The sequence below is a fragment of the Cervus elaphus genome, chromosome 5 (genome assembly GCF_910594005.1).
Source record: "Cervus elaphus chromosome 5, mCerEla1.1, whole genome shotgun sequence".
In the NCBI taxonomy this organism is placed as follows: domain Eukaryota; kingdom Metazoa; phylum Chordata; class Mammalia; order Artiodactyla; family Cervidae; genus Cervus; species Cervus elaphus.
In genome coordinates, this window is record NC_057819.1 from 113,145,308 (window position 1) to 113,163,474 (window position 18,167).

Consider the following 18,167-nt stretch of genomic DNA (forward strand, 5'->3'; position numbering starts at 1 on the left):
ATTTACTCTGAAATTTGCATTCTATGGTATATGTGTAAAGCATTGCATTTACTCAGGATTTTCTAAAAGTTATACCATGCATGTTAAAGGAAAAAAAAAAAAAAAAAAAACCACCCTGAAAATTGTGACAATCCCCTGGAGTCCTAAGGTTTTCCTCAGCGTCTTTTCTGTGTCCTCTACTTGTAGAACCCTTCCGTTCAATCTGAGCAGCGGTGTTAAAATTAGTGTCTTATAATTCTGACATGATTTGTAGCTTACAATGCTCTTTCACAGAAATTGGTCTTTTTGATGCTCACAACAGCTTGTGATGTAGGGAGGATAAATATTATTATACCAATATGTCCTGTTAGAAAATTTGACCTTTTAGCAATCAGCTAAGGAGAAATACTTCAGGTGAAAAAGAAAATTGCACATTTCTTTTTTGAGATTGAAATTGTTTGGGAGTTAGCATGAAGAGAAGGAAAAGAATGAATAAGTCTCGTGGTCTGAAAGAAAATCTGTAAATTAATTTCTTTAGTTACAGAGTGACTTTGTTTCTTCTTTCTATGATAACAACAATTATCATTTAGTCAATGCTTATTCTGTGGAATGAGAATTAACTCACTGAATCCTCATAACCATCATGGTACTATTGTTGCCTTGATTTTTACAGACCAAAGAACTGAAGACCAGAAGGGTAAATAAGACCACTGAAAAGTAGCAGAGCTGGAGCACAAACCCAGGCGTCAGCTTCTGCATCTGTGTTCTTAATGACTGTACTCAGTGGTGAGCAGGTTTAAGCCAGCTCTCCAGCAGAATACATAAGTAGAGCCCAAGGCCCATAGTGTAGATATTCCCATTATGACCAGTTTCAGGTTGTTGCTGTTTAGCCGCTAAGTCGTGTCTGACTCTTTTTCAAACCCATGGACTCTAGCCTGCCAGGCTCCTCTGTTCATGGGATTTCCCAGGCAAGAATACTGGAATGGGTTGCCATTTCCTTCTGAGGGGCATCTTCCTGACCCAGGAATTGGATCCAATGGTTTAATAACCAGCTTGTGAAATTGCTGAATATTTATTGATCAGCACTTAAGAGCAGGTACAAGCCTGCCCTAGTACATCATCGATTATCCTACATGGTGCTTTCAACACAGACTAATTACTACTGTTGTTTAAACATCAGCTTTGAAATATGATTTACATACAATAAAATGTACCCATTTTATGTGTACTATTTGAAGATTTTTGACAGATATACCATCTTCATAATCAAGATACAGAACATTTCCATTAGTCTTAAATGTTCTCTTGTGACCCTTCCTAGTTAACCAGTTAATCTTCACTCCACCACCCATTTCAGCTCTGGCAACAACTGATCTGTTTTTTTTCCTTTTTGCCACACAATATGAAGGATCTTACTTCCCTGACTGACCAGGGATTGAAACTGTGCCCCCTGCAGTGGAAACGTGGAGACTTAACCAGTAAACCACCACTGTGGATCCGTTCTATGTCATTGTAGATTAGTTATTTTTCCCCCTAGAATTTCATATAAATGGAATCATATGGTATGTATTGTGTCTAGCTTCTTTTGTTCAGTATGACAGTCTTAAAATTCAGCTATGGTGTTTTTGTGTCCGTTCGTATCTATGGGTAAGTTGTATCCTATTGTATGTATGTACCGTAATTTATGCATTCACCAGGTGATTATTTTTCAACTGTGAATTCTGATCATAAAAAGTCCTTTTATAAGTATGTTGCTGAATGTTGCAGCCATAGCTTTTATTAAAAATAGTGATGGAGAGAATATATTTAATAATGGTTTTTAGCTTGATGTTGAATTTATGATACTAATATTAAGCAATGGTATTTTAATCTTAGATCCAGTACCAAGATTTAAGAAACACTTACTACCTCATTAAAAAGTCTTTTACTTAAGTGTATGAATATAGGTTTTAATTTGATGTTTGGATATATTTTTAAAAGACTGAGTAGTTCAGACTGGCTGTTTGGTTCTCTACCCTGTAAATAATGACTAGCTTTCCTTTTTTACTTTATGCCTTATAGAATTTGCCTCCTTACCGGTAGACTTTTTGAAAACTAATACCACTTATTTAAATAAGAAAGCTTTAATTTATTAAGTTGATAATTTTAAACAGACTTACTTTTTTCCTTCTCTTCTCTCTCTTTCTTAAGCAAACAAATTCCAAACCCGTTTTGTAGTATTCAACATATCTCAGTCAGTCAGTTCAGTCACTTAGTCATGTCCGACTCTTTGAGACCTCATGGACTGCAGCACAACAGGCTTCCCCGTCCATCACCAACTCCTGGAGCTTGCTCAAATTCATGTTTATTGAGTCAGTGGTGCCATCCAACCATCTCATTCTCTGTCCCCTTTTCCTCCTGCCTTCAGTCTTTCCCAGCATCAGGGTCGTTTCCAGTGAGTCAGTTTTTCGCATCAGGTGGCCGAAGTATTTGAGTTTCAGCTTCAGCATCAGTCCCTCCAATGAATATTCAGGACTGATTTCCTTTAGGATTGACTGATTTGATCTCCTTGCAGTCCAAGGGACTCTCAAGAGTCTTCTCCAACACCACAGTTCAAAAGCATCAATTCTTCAGCACTCAGGTTTCTTTATGGTCCAACTCTCACATCCATACGTGACTACTGGAAAAACCATAGCTTTGACTAGATGGACCTTTGTCAGCAAAGTAATGTCTCTACTTTTTAATATGATGTCTAGGTTGGTAATAGCTTTTCTTCCAAGGAGTGAATGTCTTTTAATTTCAAGACTGCAGTCACCATCAGCAGTGATTTTGGAGCCCAAAAAAATAAAGTCTGTCACTGTTTCCCCATCTATTTGCCATGAAGTGATGGGACTGGATGCCATGATCTTAGCTTTTTGAATGTTGAGTTTTAAGCTAACTTTTCCACTCTCTTCTTTCATCCTCATCAGGAGGTTCTTCAGTTCCTCTTGCTTTCTGCTGCAAGGGTGATGTCGTCTGCATATCTGAGGTTATTGATATTTCTCCCGGAAATCTTGATTCCAGCTTGTGCTTCACCCAGCCTGGCATTTCTCATGGTGTACTCTGCATATAAGTTAAATAAGCAGGGTGACAATATACAGCCTTGATGTATTTCTTTCCCAATTTGGAACTGGTCCATTGTTCCATGTCTGGTTCTAACTGTTGCTTCTTGACCTGCATACAGATTTCTCAGGAGGCGAGTAAGGTGGTCTGGTATTTCCATCTCTTTAAGAATTTTCCCCAGTTTGTTGTGATCCACACAGTCAAAGGCTTTGGTGTAGTCAATAAAGTAGAAGTAGATGTTTTTCTGGAACTCTCTTGCTTTTTCAATGATCCAACGGATGTTGGCAATTTGATCTCTGGTTCCTCTGTCTTTTCTAAATCCAGATTGAACATCTGGAAGTTCTCGGTTCACATACTGTTGAAAGCTTGCTTGGAGAATTTTGAGCATTACTTTGCTAGCGTGTGACATATCACATATCTCAAGTGGCTTAAAAAGCAAGATTAATTTTTTAAAATCTCATATCCTGAGATTCCAGTAGGTGGCACTCTTACAAAGCCTAAAGACTTCTGTTTTGGCAATCCATGGTTGTTTTCTAGATGATTCTCTTTCTACTTTCACCTACTTGCAAACCCATTTGTTCTGGATAACTTAAATTCATTTCCCTCTAATTATCAGGGTTATGCATACTGTTTGTTAAGCATTTAAAAATGTTCAAAAGAAGAAATATTCTTCAAACCCCTTGATTAATTTCCAAGAGATAACCACTCCAACAATTTAGTATGTACAATATTTTTTTTCCAGACTTTTCTCTAGCCCCCACACACAATAAGCGTATATAAAAGTTAAAATTTGTATTAGTAAAAGTTTAGATTTTAAAATAATCATAATGATATGCTTGCCTTTGTTTTCTGATCCTATACCTGGGGTTTTTTCTTATGAGTAGTTTCCCTTTAAGAAAGACCTCTCATTTCTGCAATTCATTAATTGCTGAGTCCAAAAGGACCTTTCCTGTTGGTGTTGAACTAGGGCATGTGGTGCAGTGAATGATGCCTGGACTTTCATGATAAGGATTCTGTGCTAATTGCATTTCTTGGCAGTGAGAGTGGAGTAAGGAGAATTTAAATAATAAGAAACCTAAAGCTTCCTTTGCCAACTGAAGACTATAGAATATTCTAAGATTTTATCTGAATAGGATCGTGATTTTTGAACTTGCTGGCTGTTCCAGGAGATGTTCACTGTTGGTGTGTTAGTGGGAAACTTTGTGAAATCACTGATTTTTTTTTTAAAGGTAGATTCCGTGCCCCCCCCCCCCTCCCCATAGTATTACCTTAAGGGCAGCTAATTTCCCCCAGAATGAGCAATCCAAGAGACCAAGTCAGACAAAGTGCTTTTGTGACCTAACCTTAAAAGTTATACACTGTCACTTCTTCAGTAGGTCTGCTGTATTCATTGTGGGAGGGGACAGTGCTCAGGGGCCTGTGTACTAGAAGGTGAGGCTCCCTGGGGCCATCTTGGAGGAACCACAAGGAACAACATAGGTGGTTACCTTATCTATTTACTTCACTGAGGTATAATTGATATCTAACATTATATTAACAGTTTTAGGTATACAGTGTAATGATTTAATATTTGTATGTATATTGGGAAATAGCGACTGTGATGAGTCTAGTTAACATCCATCCACAGATGGTTACTTTAAAGCCATGAGATTAGATGAGATCACCTAGGGATTAAGAGTAGAGAGAGAAGATAGCAGGATTAAGTCAACATTCAGAGGTCACAAAGAAGAGTCAGAGAAAAAGCCTCCAGGGAGTTGATGCCTTTGGGAGCCCAGTGGAGAAAGTATTTCCAAAAGAAGAGAAGGCTGAGAAACTAAGATAATAGCTAAGAAATGATCACCAGATTTATACCTGTGCAAAACCCGTTTCTCCTTGGAGTCTCACACAATTCAGATGTAGTTGTAAGGAAAACAGGTGTTGTTTAAAACAGTAACTACTTGCAGCCACTTTTGAGTACCAGAAAGTAGCCTCATGTATTACTTGTGGGTGATAGAGCTTGTGCAGGAAAGACCTTGATAATCTCTTTGGGTCTGAATAGTAAAGTTCTCCTAGAGTTAGTTCTGGAAGGTGAGGGCTGGAGAGTTGAGTTGCCATCCATAATAAAGGAAGAAGAATGGAGTATCCAAGACCACTAGTGAATTTGAAAGAAAGTGTGACTCCAGAAAGCTCCATACGAAGCGTGTCAGCTGAGAATAACAAAGTAACTCACCCTCCGTGGGCTTTTGCACCCGCATTGGAATTCCTTCAGGCCCGTATGACCCTCTTCTCTCCATTCTGCTCCTCTGACACTCCTTGCTCATCAGTTCCCCTGATTTCTTCACAGGATTTTGGTTACACACAAAAAGCAATCATAGGACAAAAATACCGAGTACTTGCTAGGTTCCAGGGACTGTTCCTACTGTTTTATGTACTCTACCTGATTTAATTTTCACAAAGCCACTCCACTATAGGAATAGGAAACTGAGGCATACAAGAGGTTAAATTACTTGCTATTAAGTATTAAGGTCAGAATTTGAACTCAGTCTGGCTTCAGAGATTTGGCTCTTAATCAGTAAATCTTGCTCGTGTTTTCCTTTTAGGGTTTTGAATTTGGCAACTCAGACTGAACCAGTCTGAATCACCATCTACTCAGGCTTAGACTTTGGCCACCTTCTGCCCTAGCCAAGAACATGACATCTGTTATTGACTCGTGGGTCTGACCCACCCCAGTAGAAACCCCACCCTGGGCCTTGCTGGTGCCAGATAGGAGAAAGGCCATCAAACCAATGTGTGTTCATGTCCCTGTGTCCTTTCATACATGCTTCCCCTGTTCCCGTTCTCCCTTCTCTGCCTGGTTGGTTTCTGTATGAAGTATTTGGTTGAGTTGTCACAAATTTTTCTTTTTCCTTCAAGCTGTCCTTTGATCTTCTATCCACCCTGTCTTAGCATATCACCATTCCTGGTAGATGTCTATCTCTGCCCTCAATCTCAATTGTGAGCTTCTCCAGGCAAGGACTATACCTCTGAGTCTCCAGTCTGGCACACTATGAGGGTTCAATAAGAGTTTCTTGACTGAATGAAAGAAGGTGCTAGAAAATGAACAGGACAAATGTTATACCCTGCAGTGAAGAATACATTTTTTTTTTTTTTTTGTAACCTTGATGGGCTAATGTAAAAAGGAACTATAAGAATCTTTTTTGTTGTTGTTAATTATTCTAATTAAGTGCTCCTTTTATTCTTTTGATGTGGACCATTTTTAAAGTCTTGAATTTGTTACATTATTGCTTTTGTTGTTTATGTTCTGGATTTTTGGCCATAAGACATGAGGGATCTTAGCTCCTGACCGGGGATCAAACCTGCACCCCCTGTCTTGGAAGGTAAAGTCCCAACCACTGGACTGCCAGGGAAGTCCCAAGAATCTTCTTAACTTAATCTCCAGCCTCAACATCTTTATCTCAGTGTTTATCAACTTCAGTAGTATTTCACAAACCTCTCTCTACACCCTTGACTCTATTGTTGGCGTCAAGAAGGTACACATTTCACATCATTACCATTCACCTTTTATTAAAATTAACTTTATTAAAACAATACTACTTGATTAAGGTCCTGTGATTAAACATATGTTCTAGGTCACTAGAAGAAAGTTTATTAAAGGCTTACCTCAGGGCCACAAAGATGTAAGGCAATTTTGATTTGTTATCAAGACCCACATTTCCACAATGATTTGTAATTAAATTTTGTTTTGAAGGCCAGAAAAAAAAAACAACAAAACAGACTCAAAGTGAATAGGGAATCCAAAGAAAATGAAACAAACAGGAGCAGAGATTGAACTAATATATCATCTTACTCTAAAAGGAATAATTTCTACTTATAAATTTCTTGGTCCTAAGGAACTAATCATGGGGCAGATCTTGTGAAATTTTACATCAGTTCTTCAATTTCCTGAACTTGGGATGAGACCACCTCACCATTCACCACTTCCTGCACAATTGTCTTGATTTTCCGGGCTTTGTTAGGGTCTAAAGATAAAAATGGAACAAAGGGAGCAAAAGTTAGTGCTTCAAATATTCATCTAACATTTGCTGTTTAACTTAGGCTTCTAAATTAGGTATTGACTGATACAGTCCATGAAATTTAAACTTTCAGGTGTGACCTTTGCATTTCTAAACAAAATGCATTTTATTTAATAAAATGTATTCAGTGTTGTCTTGTGCACAAATGAAAATGGTTTTCTTTTTAAACACTTAAAAAGTGTCTATGATTCTCATAATACCCCTTTGTAAAGTAGATTTTCTCTTCCTTCCTGAACTTGCTAAAAGTTTTAACCCTGTGCAGACTACTCAATTTATCTGCAGGAATGCATAAATATTTTTTCTTGGCTCCAAATACAAATATACTTTAAATATACACTGCTATATTTAATGAGATCTTACAGTTTTGGTCATTAATAGATGTGATTCTGACTTGTTCTACATGATTCCTAGGGAATCTGCATACCTTTAGAGGAATCAGTTGATGGTGCTTGAGATGTGGAGGCTGTCACGTATGAACTTTCCACCAAACAGTCACTGTAAAGAAAACAAGGGAGTTGATATCACATGATGCTTTCTGGAATGAGAAGGAAGGAGTTTGCTGTTTGAGCTTTTAAAATGGCCAATGAGAGAAGGTATTCTAAATTTCTTGATTAAGAATGATGGAGTGATGCATCCTGAGAGTAATCAGTTGTGCAGCTACATTTGTTTTCAAACCCTGCCTAAAAAGGGCTCTTGAAGTGAAGCCAACTGACAATTAGTGGAAGATGTGGTTTCCCAATTTACGATCCTGAATTCTTCCCACCAGTTCAGGCTGCTGTTACTTTTGGAAAGTTCCCTAGGGTAGTTTGAAGGTGGTTGCATGGCTGATATTTGATGTGTCATTCTTAGTATTAAAATCAGAACTCTACTGGCTGATTGTTCTAATACACGTCTGCAGTATGCCTCTGTCTGTGGTGCCATTTTTCATCCCAGCATTTTATGAACTTTTATCCAGGAAGATAATGGTGACAACACTTTGCAAAGTGTAGAGCATTTAATAAAGCTAAGGCATAATAGACATGTCCGACTCTTTCGTGCCAGATTCTTTGCGACCCCATGTAGCACACCAGGCTCCTCTGTCCATGGGATTTCCCAAGCAAGAATACTGGAGTAGATTGCCATTTCCTCCTCCAGGGGATCTTCCCCACTCAGGAATAGAACCTGCATTGAAGGAGATTCTTTACCGCGGAGCCACCTAGGAACTCCTATGTCTTTACCAGATGTGTTCTTTTCTGTCAACTAAAGAACCCTTCCCGATTCTGTTGCCCTTAAACTGCATCTGGTGTCCACTGTCGGTCAGCCATTGAGGTTATTTTCAGTCCCAGTTATCTATTTACCCTTGGGCCTCGCCGTCCAGCAGGCGGCGGTAGGTCTCGATTTCCAGCTCCAGGCGGGCCTTGACGTTCAGCAGCCGCTGGTAGTCTGCGCTCTGGCGCTCGGCGTCGGCGCGCACCTGCAGCAGCTGCTCCTCCAGGCTGCCGATGAGCTGCTGCACCTGGGACAGCTGGCCGCAGTAGTCGCCCTCGGTTTCAGCCAGCGAGTCCTCCAGGGATTTTTTCTGCACGTGGGAGAGAAACAGCACAGACGTAACAATGGAGGGGGCCGAAATGCGGAAGGCTGCCAATGGTCCGTCTTGCTCATTTGGATGCCTCTCTTGGCATGCGCCCTACCATGGCGAGCTGGGACTGGAGCTCGATTTCCAGGTTTTGAAGCGCGCGCCGCAGGTCGGTGACCTCGCTCTTGCTGGACTGAAGCTGTTCCGTGTTGCTGCTGATCTCCTTCCTGAGCTCCCCGCTCTGCCGCAACAAAGAGGGGTGAGGGGACGTGAGTCAGCCCTGCTCCCCTTTAATACAAGCGTATCCACGCCTTTTGTTTTTGTTAGCAGTACCTTTTCAATGAACCAGGCCTCGGCATCCTTCCGGTTCTGCTCAGCGATGGTTTCATACTGCGCCCGCATGTCGTTGAGGAGCCTGGTGAGGTCCACTCCGGGGGCAGCGTCCATTTCTACGCTGACCTGGCCTGGGCCACCGGCCCGGCAGCTTTGGAGCTCCTGGGGACAGCGGGTGAGAGGGGCGAAGGGGCCCATTGTGACTTTCGTGGGCCTCTTCATCCACAAAAAATAGGAAACATTACCTTTTACGACTGCGTTGGTTTAAACACAAACCAGTTAATACAAACTATTCAAACATCTTTTATCTAAACATTAGTAGTTCTCTTCTGATTTTTGAAAGAGCTTGAGATGGGTTCCTAAACTCACTGTGGGTCCTTGGCCCTGTGCCTGCCATGCCTGATGGATGAGCTGGCCCTGCTTCTTGGGGCTGCATGGCCTTCACAAGATGGGAAGGCCTGGTGGAGTTGGTGCCCCAGGGGCTTTCAACCGCAGCTGCCAAACCGAGGGCTGCAGACAGTCCCTGGGTTTGCTCACCGGTTGTACCATAGTCATTGGTTTCCAGTAGAAAGCTCTTTAGGAGTCTTGTGCCAGGGTTATGCTTAATTACTGATATACATTGTGGTATACCAGAGTTCCGTGTGTGTACTACACTGGGTATAACCAGTTTCTCTAGCATATTTAACAGTATGTATTATTGGCAGACTTTTTTTTTTTTGAACTTTAAAAATACTGTATTTTTGGAACTTCCTGGGTGGTCCTGGGCTGCCAGGGGCACAGGTTTGATCAAGGAACCGAAATCCCACATGCCCATGTGACCAAAAACCAACCAGCCAAACAAAAACACCCAAACTGTATTTTTAAAATCATGAAATCAGGACAATTAAAATTCTGATTGTCCAATGTATCATGCATACCTCTTCTAACTCCATATTTATACATCTGAAGTGATAATTTTGAACCTGGGAGAAAAAAGCTGCTTCGAGAGCTGTCCTTTCTGGCTCTCACCTCCTCGTGGTTCTTCTTCAGGTAGGCCAGCTCCTCATTCAGGGTCTCAATCTGTGTCTCCAGGTCAGCTCTGGCCAGGGTCAGCTCATCCAGCACCCTGCGCAGGCCGTTGATGTCGGCCTCCACATTCTGACACAGGGCCAGCTCGTTTTCATATCTGAAAATCAAGTGCAAAACAGTCTAGGGAATCCACACACCCATTTGAATAGGGCCCCTGCCATCTTCAGGGCTACTTTGCAAATAAATCTGGCAGCAGTGTAATGAATGATGTGGTTTTTGCTTTTCTAACTTTTTATTTTCCTTTTTTAAAAAAATGGTAATTTACTGCTTAGTTGGAGAGAAGTGAAAAAACTATACTTTTCTATCAACAGTGAACCCCAGCAGCACTGCATCCCAGGCTTACAGCTTCCCTTCTGGCTGGCTGGCCTGGCTATGAACAGTAGCAACCCCTCTCTAGGTGGAGTTTCTGATGGAAGCCTAGAAGTGGTTGAAAATAAAATAATCATTTAGTCATCTTGCTTAACTTTTACTCAAGATTTAATTTAAAACATCGATATTCCTTTAGTAACTTGTACTAGGTTTCAGGCAACATCTTGTGTGGAAATTCTGTGGAGCAAACAGGACCTTAGGATTTTCCTCCTTATATCTGAGGGGAGGGGGTGGTGTAGAAAGGAGGAAGGGATATAAAAATAAGTTCATGGTTAATATTTTAGTTGTATGTGTCATCAGGAAAAAGATCATTTTATTTAACTCTCAGGCACAAACATTATTAATTCATTTTGATGCATGGAAGACTGAGGTTTAGGATGCTGGTGGAATTATCTTGGCACATCATGAGTCAATAGCAAATGTCAGATATGGTAATCCACAGCCCTGGGTTTAAGCAACTTATAATTAAGGATGTGTAATGTGAACCTCTTGAATCTAGATACTTTCTAGAATGCCCAGTGTAAATTTACTAAAACGTGTGTGGAACCTGTGAACTGAAGAAGGTTGAAATATTTGCCATCAACGAAGGAAAATAGAAAGTAAGAAGAAATGCTGGGACATGTCAGGTATCATTAGTCGTTTATCCTACTCACTTCATTCTGAAGTCATCGGCAGCCAGTCTTGCATTGTCGATCTGCAAGATGAGCTGGGCATTTGCGATGTTGGCAGAAATGATCTGGCAAAACAGGGGAAGACACACAAAGTGAGGTCATCAAATACTAGTGTTTTGCAAGTATATCTTTGGTAGGAAAATTTTAGGTGATGTTAAAGTGCTATTTTATGACGAGTATAAAGCAGCTTTTTGAAAGAGAATATTATGTGGAGAATCTTACTTAAAAATTAAGAAACAAACATACCTATCCCACAGAAAAAGTAGTGGGAATACAGTCATCTTATGGTGAATGATAAAATGAAACTATGGGCTTCCCTGAAAGTTCAGCTAATAAAGAATCCACGTGCAATGCTGAAGACCCCAGTTCGATTCCTGGATTGGGAAGATCCCCTGGAGAAGGGATAGACTACCCACTCCAGTATTCGTGAGCTTCCCTGGTGGCTCAGATGGTAAAGAATCACCTGCAGTGCAGGAGACCGGGGTTCGATCCCTGGGTTTGGAAGATCCCCTGGAGGAGGGCATGGCAACCCACTCCAGTATTCTGGCCTGGAGAATGCCCATAGACAGAGGAGCCTGGAGGGCTACAGTCCAGGGGGTTGCAAAGAGCTGGACACGACTGAGTGACTAAGCACAGCCCAAATATCTTGAGATGAGAATTTACTCCAAATACAGTTGAATGGAAACATATCTAAGTTTTGGGTGATTTGTCACTATAAAATCTTGAAATAGAAAAAAGGAAAGTAAAAAATAATCCCCAGAGCCCCTCGAAAGAAACCATTTTGTTACCTTATTCCTGAGGTCTTCAATCAATGGATAATATTTACTGTAGTCATTCTGTGACCCGGGATCTCCAGTCCCAGAGCCTCGCGTTTCATACCATTCTCGAATTTTGGTTTCTAGATCAGTGTTGGCCTCCTCTAGAGCCCGAACCTTATCCAGATAGGAAGCCAATCTGTCGTTAAGATTTTTCATGGTTTCCTTTTCTGATCCAGAAATAAGACCTCCATCGATGCCAGAGAGAATCCCTAGAGAGCCCCCTCCCGAGCCTCCTCCGAATCCAATCCCCAGGCCTCCAAAGCCCCCTCCGCCAGCTCCTCCATAACCAGCGCCCAGTCCTCCTGCAAAGGAGCTCCCGCAGACGCCCCCAACGCCAGCACTGGAACCAAAGCCAGAACTGGAACCAAAGCCAGAGCTAGAACCAAAGCCAGCACTGGAACCGAACATGGACGTGGCAGAGAGGCCTCCCCCAGAGTTGCCTCCGAAGCCAAAGGCACTGCCCCCGTAGCTGCTGCCGATGCTCGAGGCAGACATGCCCCTGGCTCTGCCCGGGGCCCCACTCTGGGAGGACAGCCACTGAGGCAGCCCAGAGGTTCGCACAGAGAGGGCCATGGCGCTGCTGGAGGGACCTACAGCTCAGGAGGGCGCGGTGTCAGCGAGGCAGGAAGGCCAACCTTTTATACGTCTCAGAATGGGTGTTGCCTTGGAAAGTTCACTCTCTCCATCCAAAATATAGTGGCCTCCCCTTTTTTGGCCAGCTTAGCAAGAAAATGATTTATGCATATTGACAATTCACTGGTATAGAAATAATTGAATAGTTTTCCCCATTACATATTTGTGATAGAAGAAGAAATCTGGGTGGAGTGCAGATAGGTTGTCATAAAGAATTTTTCTTCTCCAAATTATTCTGTTGCTCACATTCTCTGCACTGTGCAGTTTCTTATGCGTGGGGTAAAGCAGTGAGTGATTGCTGAGTGGGTAAATTAATGAATACTTCTTCCTAAACCTTAAGCTTCTTAAAGTTCTTCCCTCATATCTCCTTTTTGTTTCCTTTTGAAAACTCAGTATGAACCATCTGATCATGATCTAGTCTATCTTCTAATAGAATATAGTTTCATAAACAGTTGTAAAAATTCACTGGGAGAAATGGGGAACAAATGCATTTTCCAGATTGATACTGGAATTTGAGTTTCCAAAGATTTAAAAATCTTGTCATTAGGTTGTTGCATTTTTTTATTCTGATTCAATAAGAAGACCTCTTAAACACTGAAAATACTCTTCTTAAAAAAAAAAATCCTTTTACTGTACACCATTGGATCTTAGTTCCTCTTAGTTCCTTGACACTGGAAGCATGAAGTCTTAACCACTGGACCACTAGGGAATTCCCTGAAAAGTGCTATTTTTGAGTAGAATATGATGCTAGTAATATTTCCAGCAGATCTTCCTTTACATAAAATTTGACCTTAGCAAACTCTGTGAAATCAGGAGCCTTGTCTGACAGTTCACTACTGCCAACTTTGTTAGCATATATATATAAAAAACTCAGTTGCTCTTTTTGTTATTGAAATCGTATCAATGTTCATACATTCAACCCCTGGACCCCCAAATATCCAGATATTGTCTGAATATTATCTGGCTCTGACTCCAACCTCTCTGAAGCTAAGGTTCTTCAATTCTGTGAACACTCCTGTGAACAGCTGGATCTACCTGTGCACACTAGTTGATTTGGGGGCAAATCAGAGGGGTTCCACTTGAAGTCCATGTCAGACCTCTAGAGGGAGCACCCAATGTCAATTCTCACAAATGGAAGGATCTTGTGACCCTCTTTATACTTTCCTAGGGACAGGGATTGATGAACTCCTACTGTATTGTAGTGAAATCCTACTACAACTTACTTTTACCTTTTTATAGGAGAGACATATGCCAAAGGACATATTTTCTCCCAATCTAGACACATCACAAAGAGCAAGCTAGTGGGATGCCTAAATAAAGGATTTTTTAAGCAAGAAATTTGCAGAAATTGCATGTTCTCCTTCATAATAGATATAGAAAGGATACAGCAATCCAAAGAAGACTCAGCTTGAAGAGAGGGGCCATCATCCAGCCATTTGTTTCATTTCTTGACAGAATGGAAACTTGTTAAGTTGAAATGTCAGGGGTCCCAGTTTCATATGGAGATTTTTACCAAGAATTCCATTCATCTGTTACCAGCACTTTGTCCGAGCTTGTCTTTTTTGAATCGTTAGTAGTTATTGTATACTTATGATGTTCTAGACAGTGGGCAGGTGAACTACAGACATTATTTTTAACCTTCGTGGCAACCTCTAAGATGGTAAATTTTACCCCATTTTATAGATGAGCAGTCTGAGGGTGAGGAAGTTAAGTGGCTTATTTAAGGCCACACAGCCAGGAGATGACCAAGACAGGATCTGGGGCTGCAGATAGACAGACAACACAACCTTGCCTCTAACAGTGGAAATAAAAAGGACAGAGGGTCACTCTGACCCCCAAATTGTGAAACTAGGTTTCTGCCCTGCCCACCAACCAGGAGTTTTAGTTCTTTTCCTTTTCAAAATTGAACTTCATTTCTCAGTGTTTAGCATGAGACCCAGTGATTTACTCTTTAAGGTTTGCAAGAAATGGCATCACACATGAAATCCTACAAACCTATAGGCAAATGTGTTTTTACTTACACTTTTTGAAATGTAACCACATCTCCAGAGATCTTATGAAGTACTAGTTAAGTGACAGCCCCCCAAGACAAAGTGATTCCATTTTTTGGCCCTGGAAATGAAAGCAAATATTACTTGCTTACAGAGTCAGAAGGAATGTGCCAAATTCTGAGCTATAACTTAGTGATATCACATAAAATGGAAATATGATTTACTTGAATTTTTGAACTTGGAAACCATTTTGTGCTTAAATGTATACTTTCTAAATCTCGTGCCTATATGTAAAATGTAAAGAATTTGGTTCAATGTATAACATTTTTTGCACATATACCTTTGTGTTTTTATACATATTATATATTATCCTAGACTGAAAGCTTCTCAGGTGAGTTTTATATCTAATTCATTTTTTATCCTGAATCTTAGCCTACTGTTTGCTAAACTTCATTCTTGCATACTTGGAGTTATTGCACTTGAAAGAACTTAATCCTTAATATATTTGAATCTGTCATTTAAAATTTATTTCACTTGTAAAAGACTTTGCTCTAATTTACTGGTATGCTTTGACCAAGATTTATTCTGAATCCAATTGTGAATGGGGAGCAACTTCAGAAGTGGAAAAGAGAAATATTTCTTCTTCAGTGGATTTTTTTTTTTGTAGGGGGAGGGAGGGATAAGTTAAATAATTAGGCCTCTATTTTAGAGAATTTTTTTTCTTGGCTACACAACATAGCATGTGGGATCAGGGTTTCCTGACCAGGGATCAAACCCACACCCCCTCCATTGGCAATGCAGAGTCTCAACCACTCCCTCAATTCCCATCAGGGAATTTCATATTTTAGAGTTTTTAGAAGTGCAAGTAACTTTTCTGACAGCTGTAAAAATATAGGAAGGTGGAAATGTATAAAATGGGGTTGTTGGCAAAAATGAGGCATGGGGGAAAATGACTACAACCAAGGTGAACTGTTTAAAAGAATTATGTCTCCATTTTTTGGTAGAGTTTAGGGAATATTAAAAATAAGAACTATTATTGACATGGCATTTGTAAATCTTTAGATTTTATTCAGTAGAATGTGTGCTCATCTTATGTCAGATTGGTTAGTTTCCTAGTCTTTGACTGCAGAATTTCGTCCTGAGTTCTTTCTCTTAAAGACAGACCTTTCACTTTGTGCAATTCACTGATCACTTGGTCTGTAACAGCTTTTCTTTTTTGGTCCATAACACCTTTTCTTTTTGCTTTGAATAACATTTTATCCTATCAGTGAGTGAAAGAATATTGAATTACTGATATAGAATGCTGTGCTTTTGAGATGAGGATGAACAAGAATCCTAGTGGTCACGATTGAGGTTGATTTCTGGATTTTAGAGCTCAGTGGTTCTCACAAGCAGGGGAGGATTATAACATGGTAAAAAAGAGAAGTAGGAAGATAAAATAATACCCTGATAAGGTGAATTTTGGAAGTGAGTCTAGGAGAGAAAAGGGAAATTAAAAAATAAAGATCACTGAAAGTGAAAATTGCTCAGTCATGTCCAACTCTTTGTAACCCCATGGACTATACTGTCCATGGAATTCTCTTGGCCAGAATACTGGAGTGGGCAGCAGTTCCCTTCTCCAGGGGATCTTCCCAACCCAGGGATCGAACCCAGGCCTCCCATGTTGCAGGCGGATTCTTTACCGTCTGAGCCATGAGGGAAGCCCGTCCCTTCTCCAGGGGATCCTCCCCATCCAGGAATCAATCCGGGGTCTCCTACATTGCAGGCAGATTCTTTACCAGCTGAGCTACCAGGGAACCCAGTGCCTTGAATTGGAATTGTTATTTGAGGGTGTAATCAGGTACCTGAGACCACTCCCAAGTGAGTGAGAGTGAGAGCAGAGGGTATCCTCAGGTAAAGTTTTGATTTTATATCATTTCATTTTTTTCTTCTTCTTATATGTTGTAAAGACTCTGTGTGGAAATAATTCCGAAAGCCCAGGGAAAAAAACGTTCTCTCCACCCTAACTTCACCTCTAGGGATTCTCTCTGTGTTGGATAGCTTCATGTCTGCACTGACGATTTCATATAAAGTCACAAAACACATTGATGATAATTCTAATGTGTGATAAAGAGGCCTGTATTTACCGACTACGAACCTGCTCTGGATCTGTATACCTGTCAGAAATAGGATTGTCCTATTCTGGTTCTTAGCTCCTGTAAGAAGTATATAGGTAGATACAGAGATTAGTGCTTAGCTTTCGCACAGTTGCTACTGGTAGAACTGGAGGTAGAACCATCTGGTTCCACAAGTATGTATGGTCTCATCTACTTTCTTTGAAAGATTACTTGGAAGAAACTAGAATTAGACCAAAAGGCAAGGATTGATCTTCATTTTTTATGATACGAAATTGAGTCAAAAATAATAGTCCCCCCCCCCAAAAAAAATAATAGTCCCACCTCTTTTTAAACAAAGCATCATTATTGTTATATGACAATGTCCGTGCCTAGTGAATTTCAAAAGCATGTCCTGTAAGTTTTTTATTAATTAGACTCACAATGTCAGATATTTGTATGTTAGAGCTTCAGACTCTTCTGGAATGTGTCTCAGGACGTGAAAAAGAATTCACTTCTAAATATTCTTAACGTCTTTAAAAGTAATTTACTAACTAAAGTGACTTGGAAGGAAATTAAGAAATGAGAAAGAAATGTCTTTACTACTTTGAAAAGTAATAGATTGAGAAGAGATGAGAATAATATCTTTTCTGACAATGGGTGTGCTGAATCAAATCTTGTGTGTGATGTAAGCTGGACATTTGTGATAACTGGATGTTCTAAGTGTCTGGCTAGTGAAAAATGACAATTAGTAAATGACAAAACAACTAAGGATAGGCATTCATTTCAAGTGTGACTCAGTAAGTGTTTGTCAACGTAATTAGTTGCTGAAAAAGATATGATGACTTTAGACAAACAGCTCTGAGTTCAATCTTGCCCTGTTACTTGGTAACTGTGACTTTGGGAAAGTACTTATTTTGTGTCTTCATATATAATTCTCATTTGTCCTTATGTGTAAACTGGGAATAATATGGTAGGTCAAACCAGGTAAAATTGCTATTTCTGAAGGTCAGAGATGGTCATATATTGGCGAGTTCATATGATTCAATCCAATCCCCTCTACCTCACAGGTAGAAGATTTTAATTGTAAAGATTAAATGGGAAAAAAAAAAGATTAAATGGGAAAGGCGTATAGAATGCTGGCACACAGCTTAGCTCATTGTAAGTGCTCAGTAAATGGTAGATATTACTGTTCTAAGTAAATCACATTATTATTTTCAATATAATAATCACTCAAAATCCTATTTATTTATAAACATGAATATTAAAATTTAAATTTGAGCTATCCATTTATTAGAATACAATGATAGAGGGCAAATTAATTTTTTCCTGGAAACATTTGCAAGGCAGTTATTACTCACAAAAATGCAAATTTAGTGAAATTTAGAATTTAGAAGTCTCACTAGAATACAATATGTGAACTTTCGTATCTGGTTTCTTTCACTTAGCATCATGTTTTTAAGGTTCATCCATGTTGTAGCATGTGTCAGTACTTCATTCCTTTTTATTGCAGAATACTGTTCT

General features: G+C 40.0%; 1 protein-coding gene across 1 annotated transcript; it reads right to left on the bottom strand.

Moving 5' to 3' along the window:
• Nucleotides 1–6,715: 6,715 nt before the first annotated feature.
• KRT12 (keratin 12) lies at nt 6,716–12,514 on the bottom strand. Its single transcript, XM_043904499.1, has 8 exons — nt 11,897–12,514; nt 11,091–11,173; nt 10,009–10,165; nt 9,001–9,162; nt 8,783–8,908; nt 8,450–8,670; nt 7,537–7,607; nt 6,716–7,058 (listed from the first exon to the last, which is right to left on the bottom strand). Exons 1-8 carry the CDS (start codon nt 12,497–12,499, stop codon nt 6,961–6,963), a joined length of 1,521 nt encoding a protein of 506 aa, XP_043760434.1. The 5' UTR covers nt 12,500–12,514; the 3' UTR covers nt 6,716–6,960.
• Between the last annotated feature and the right edge of the window lie 5,653 nt (nt 12,515–18,167).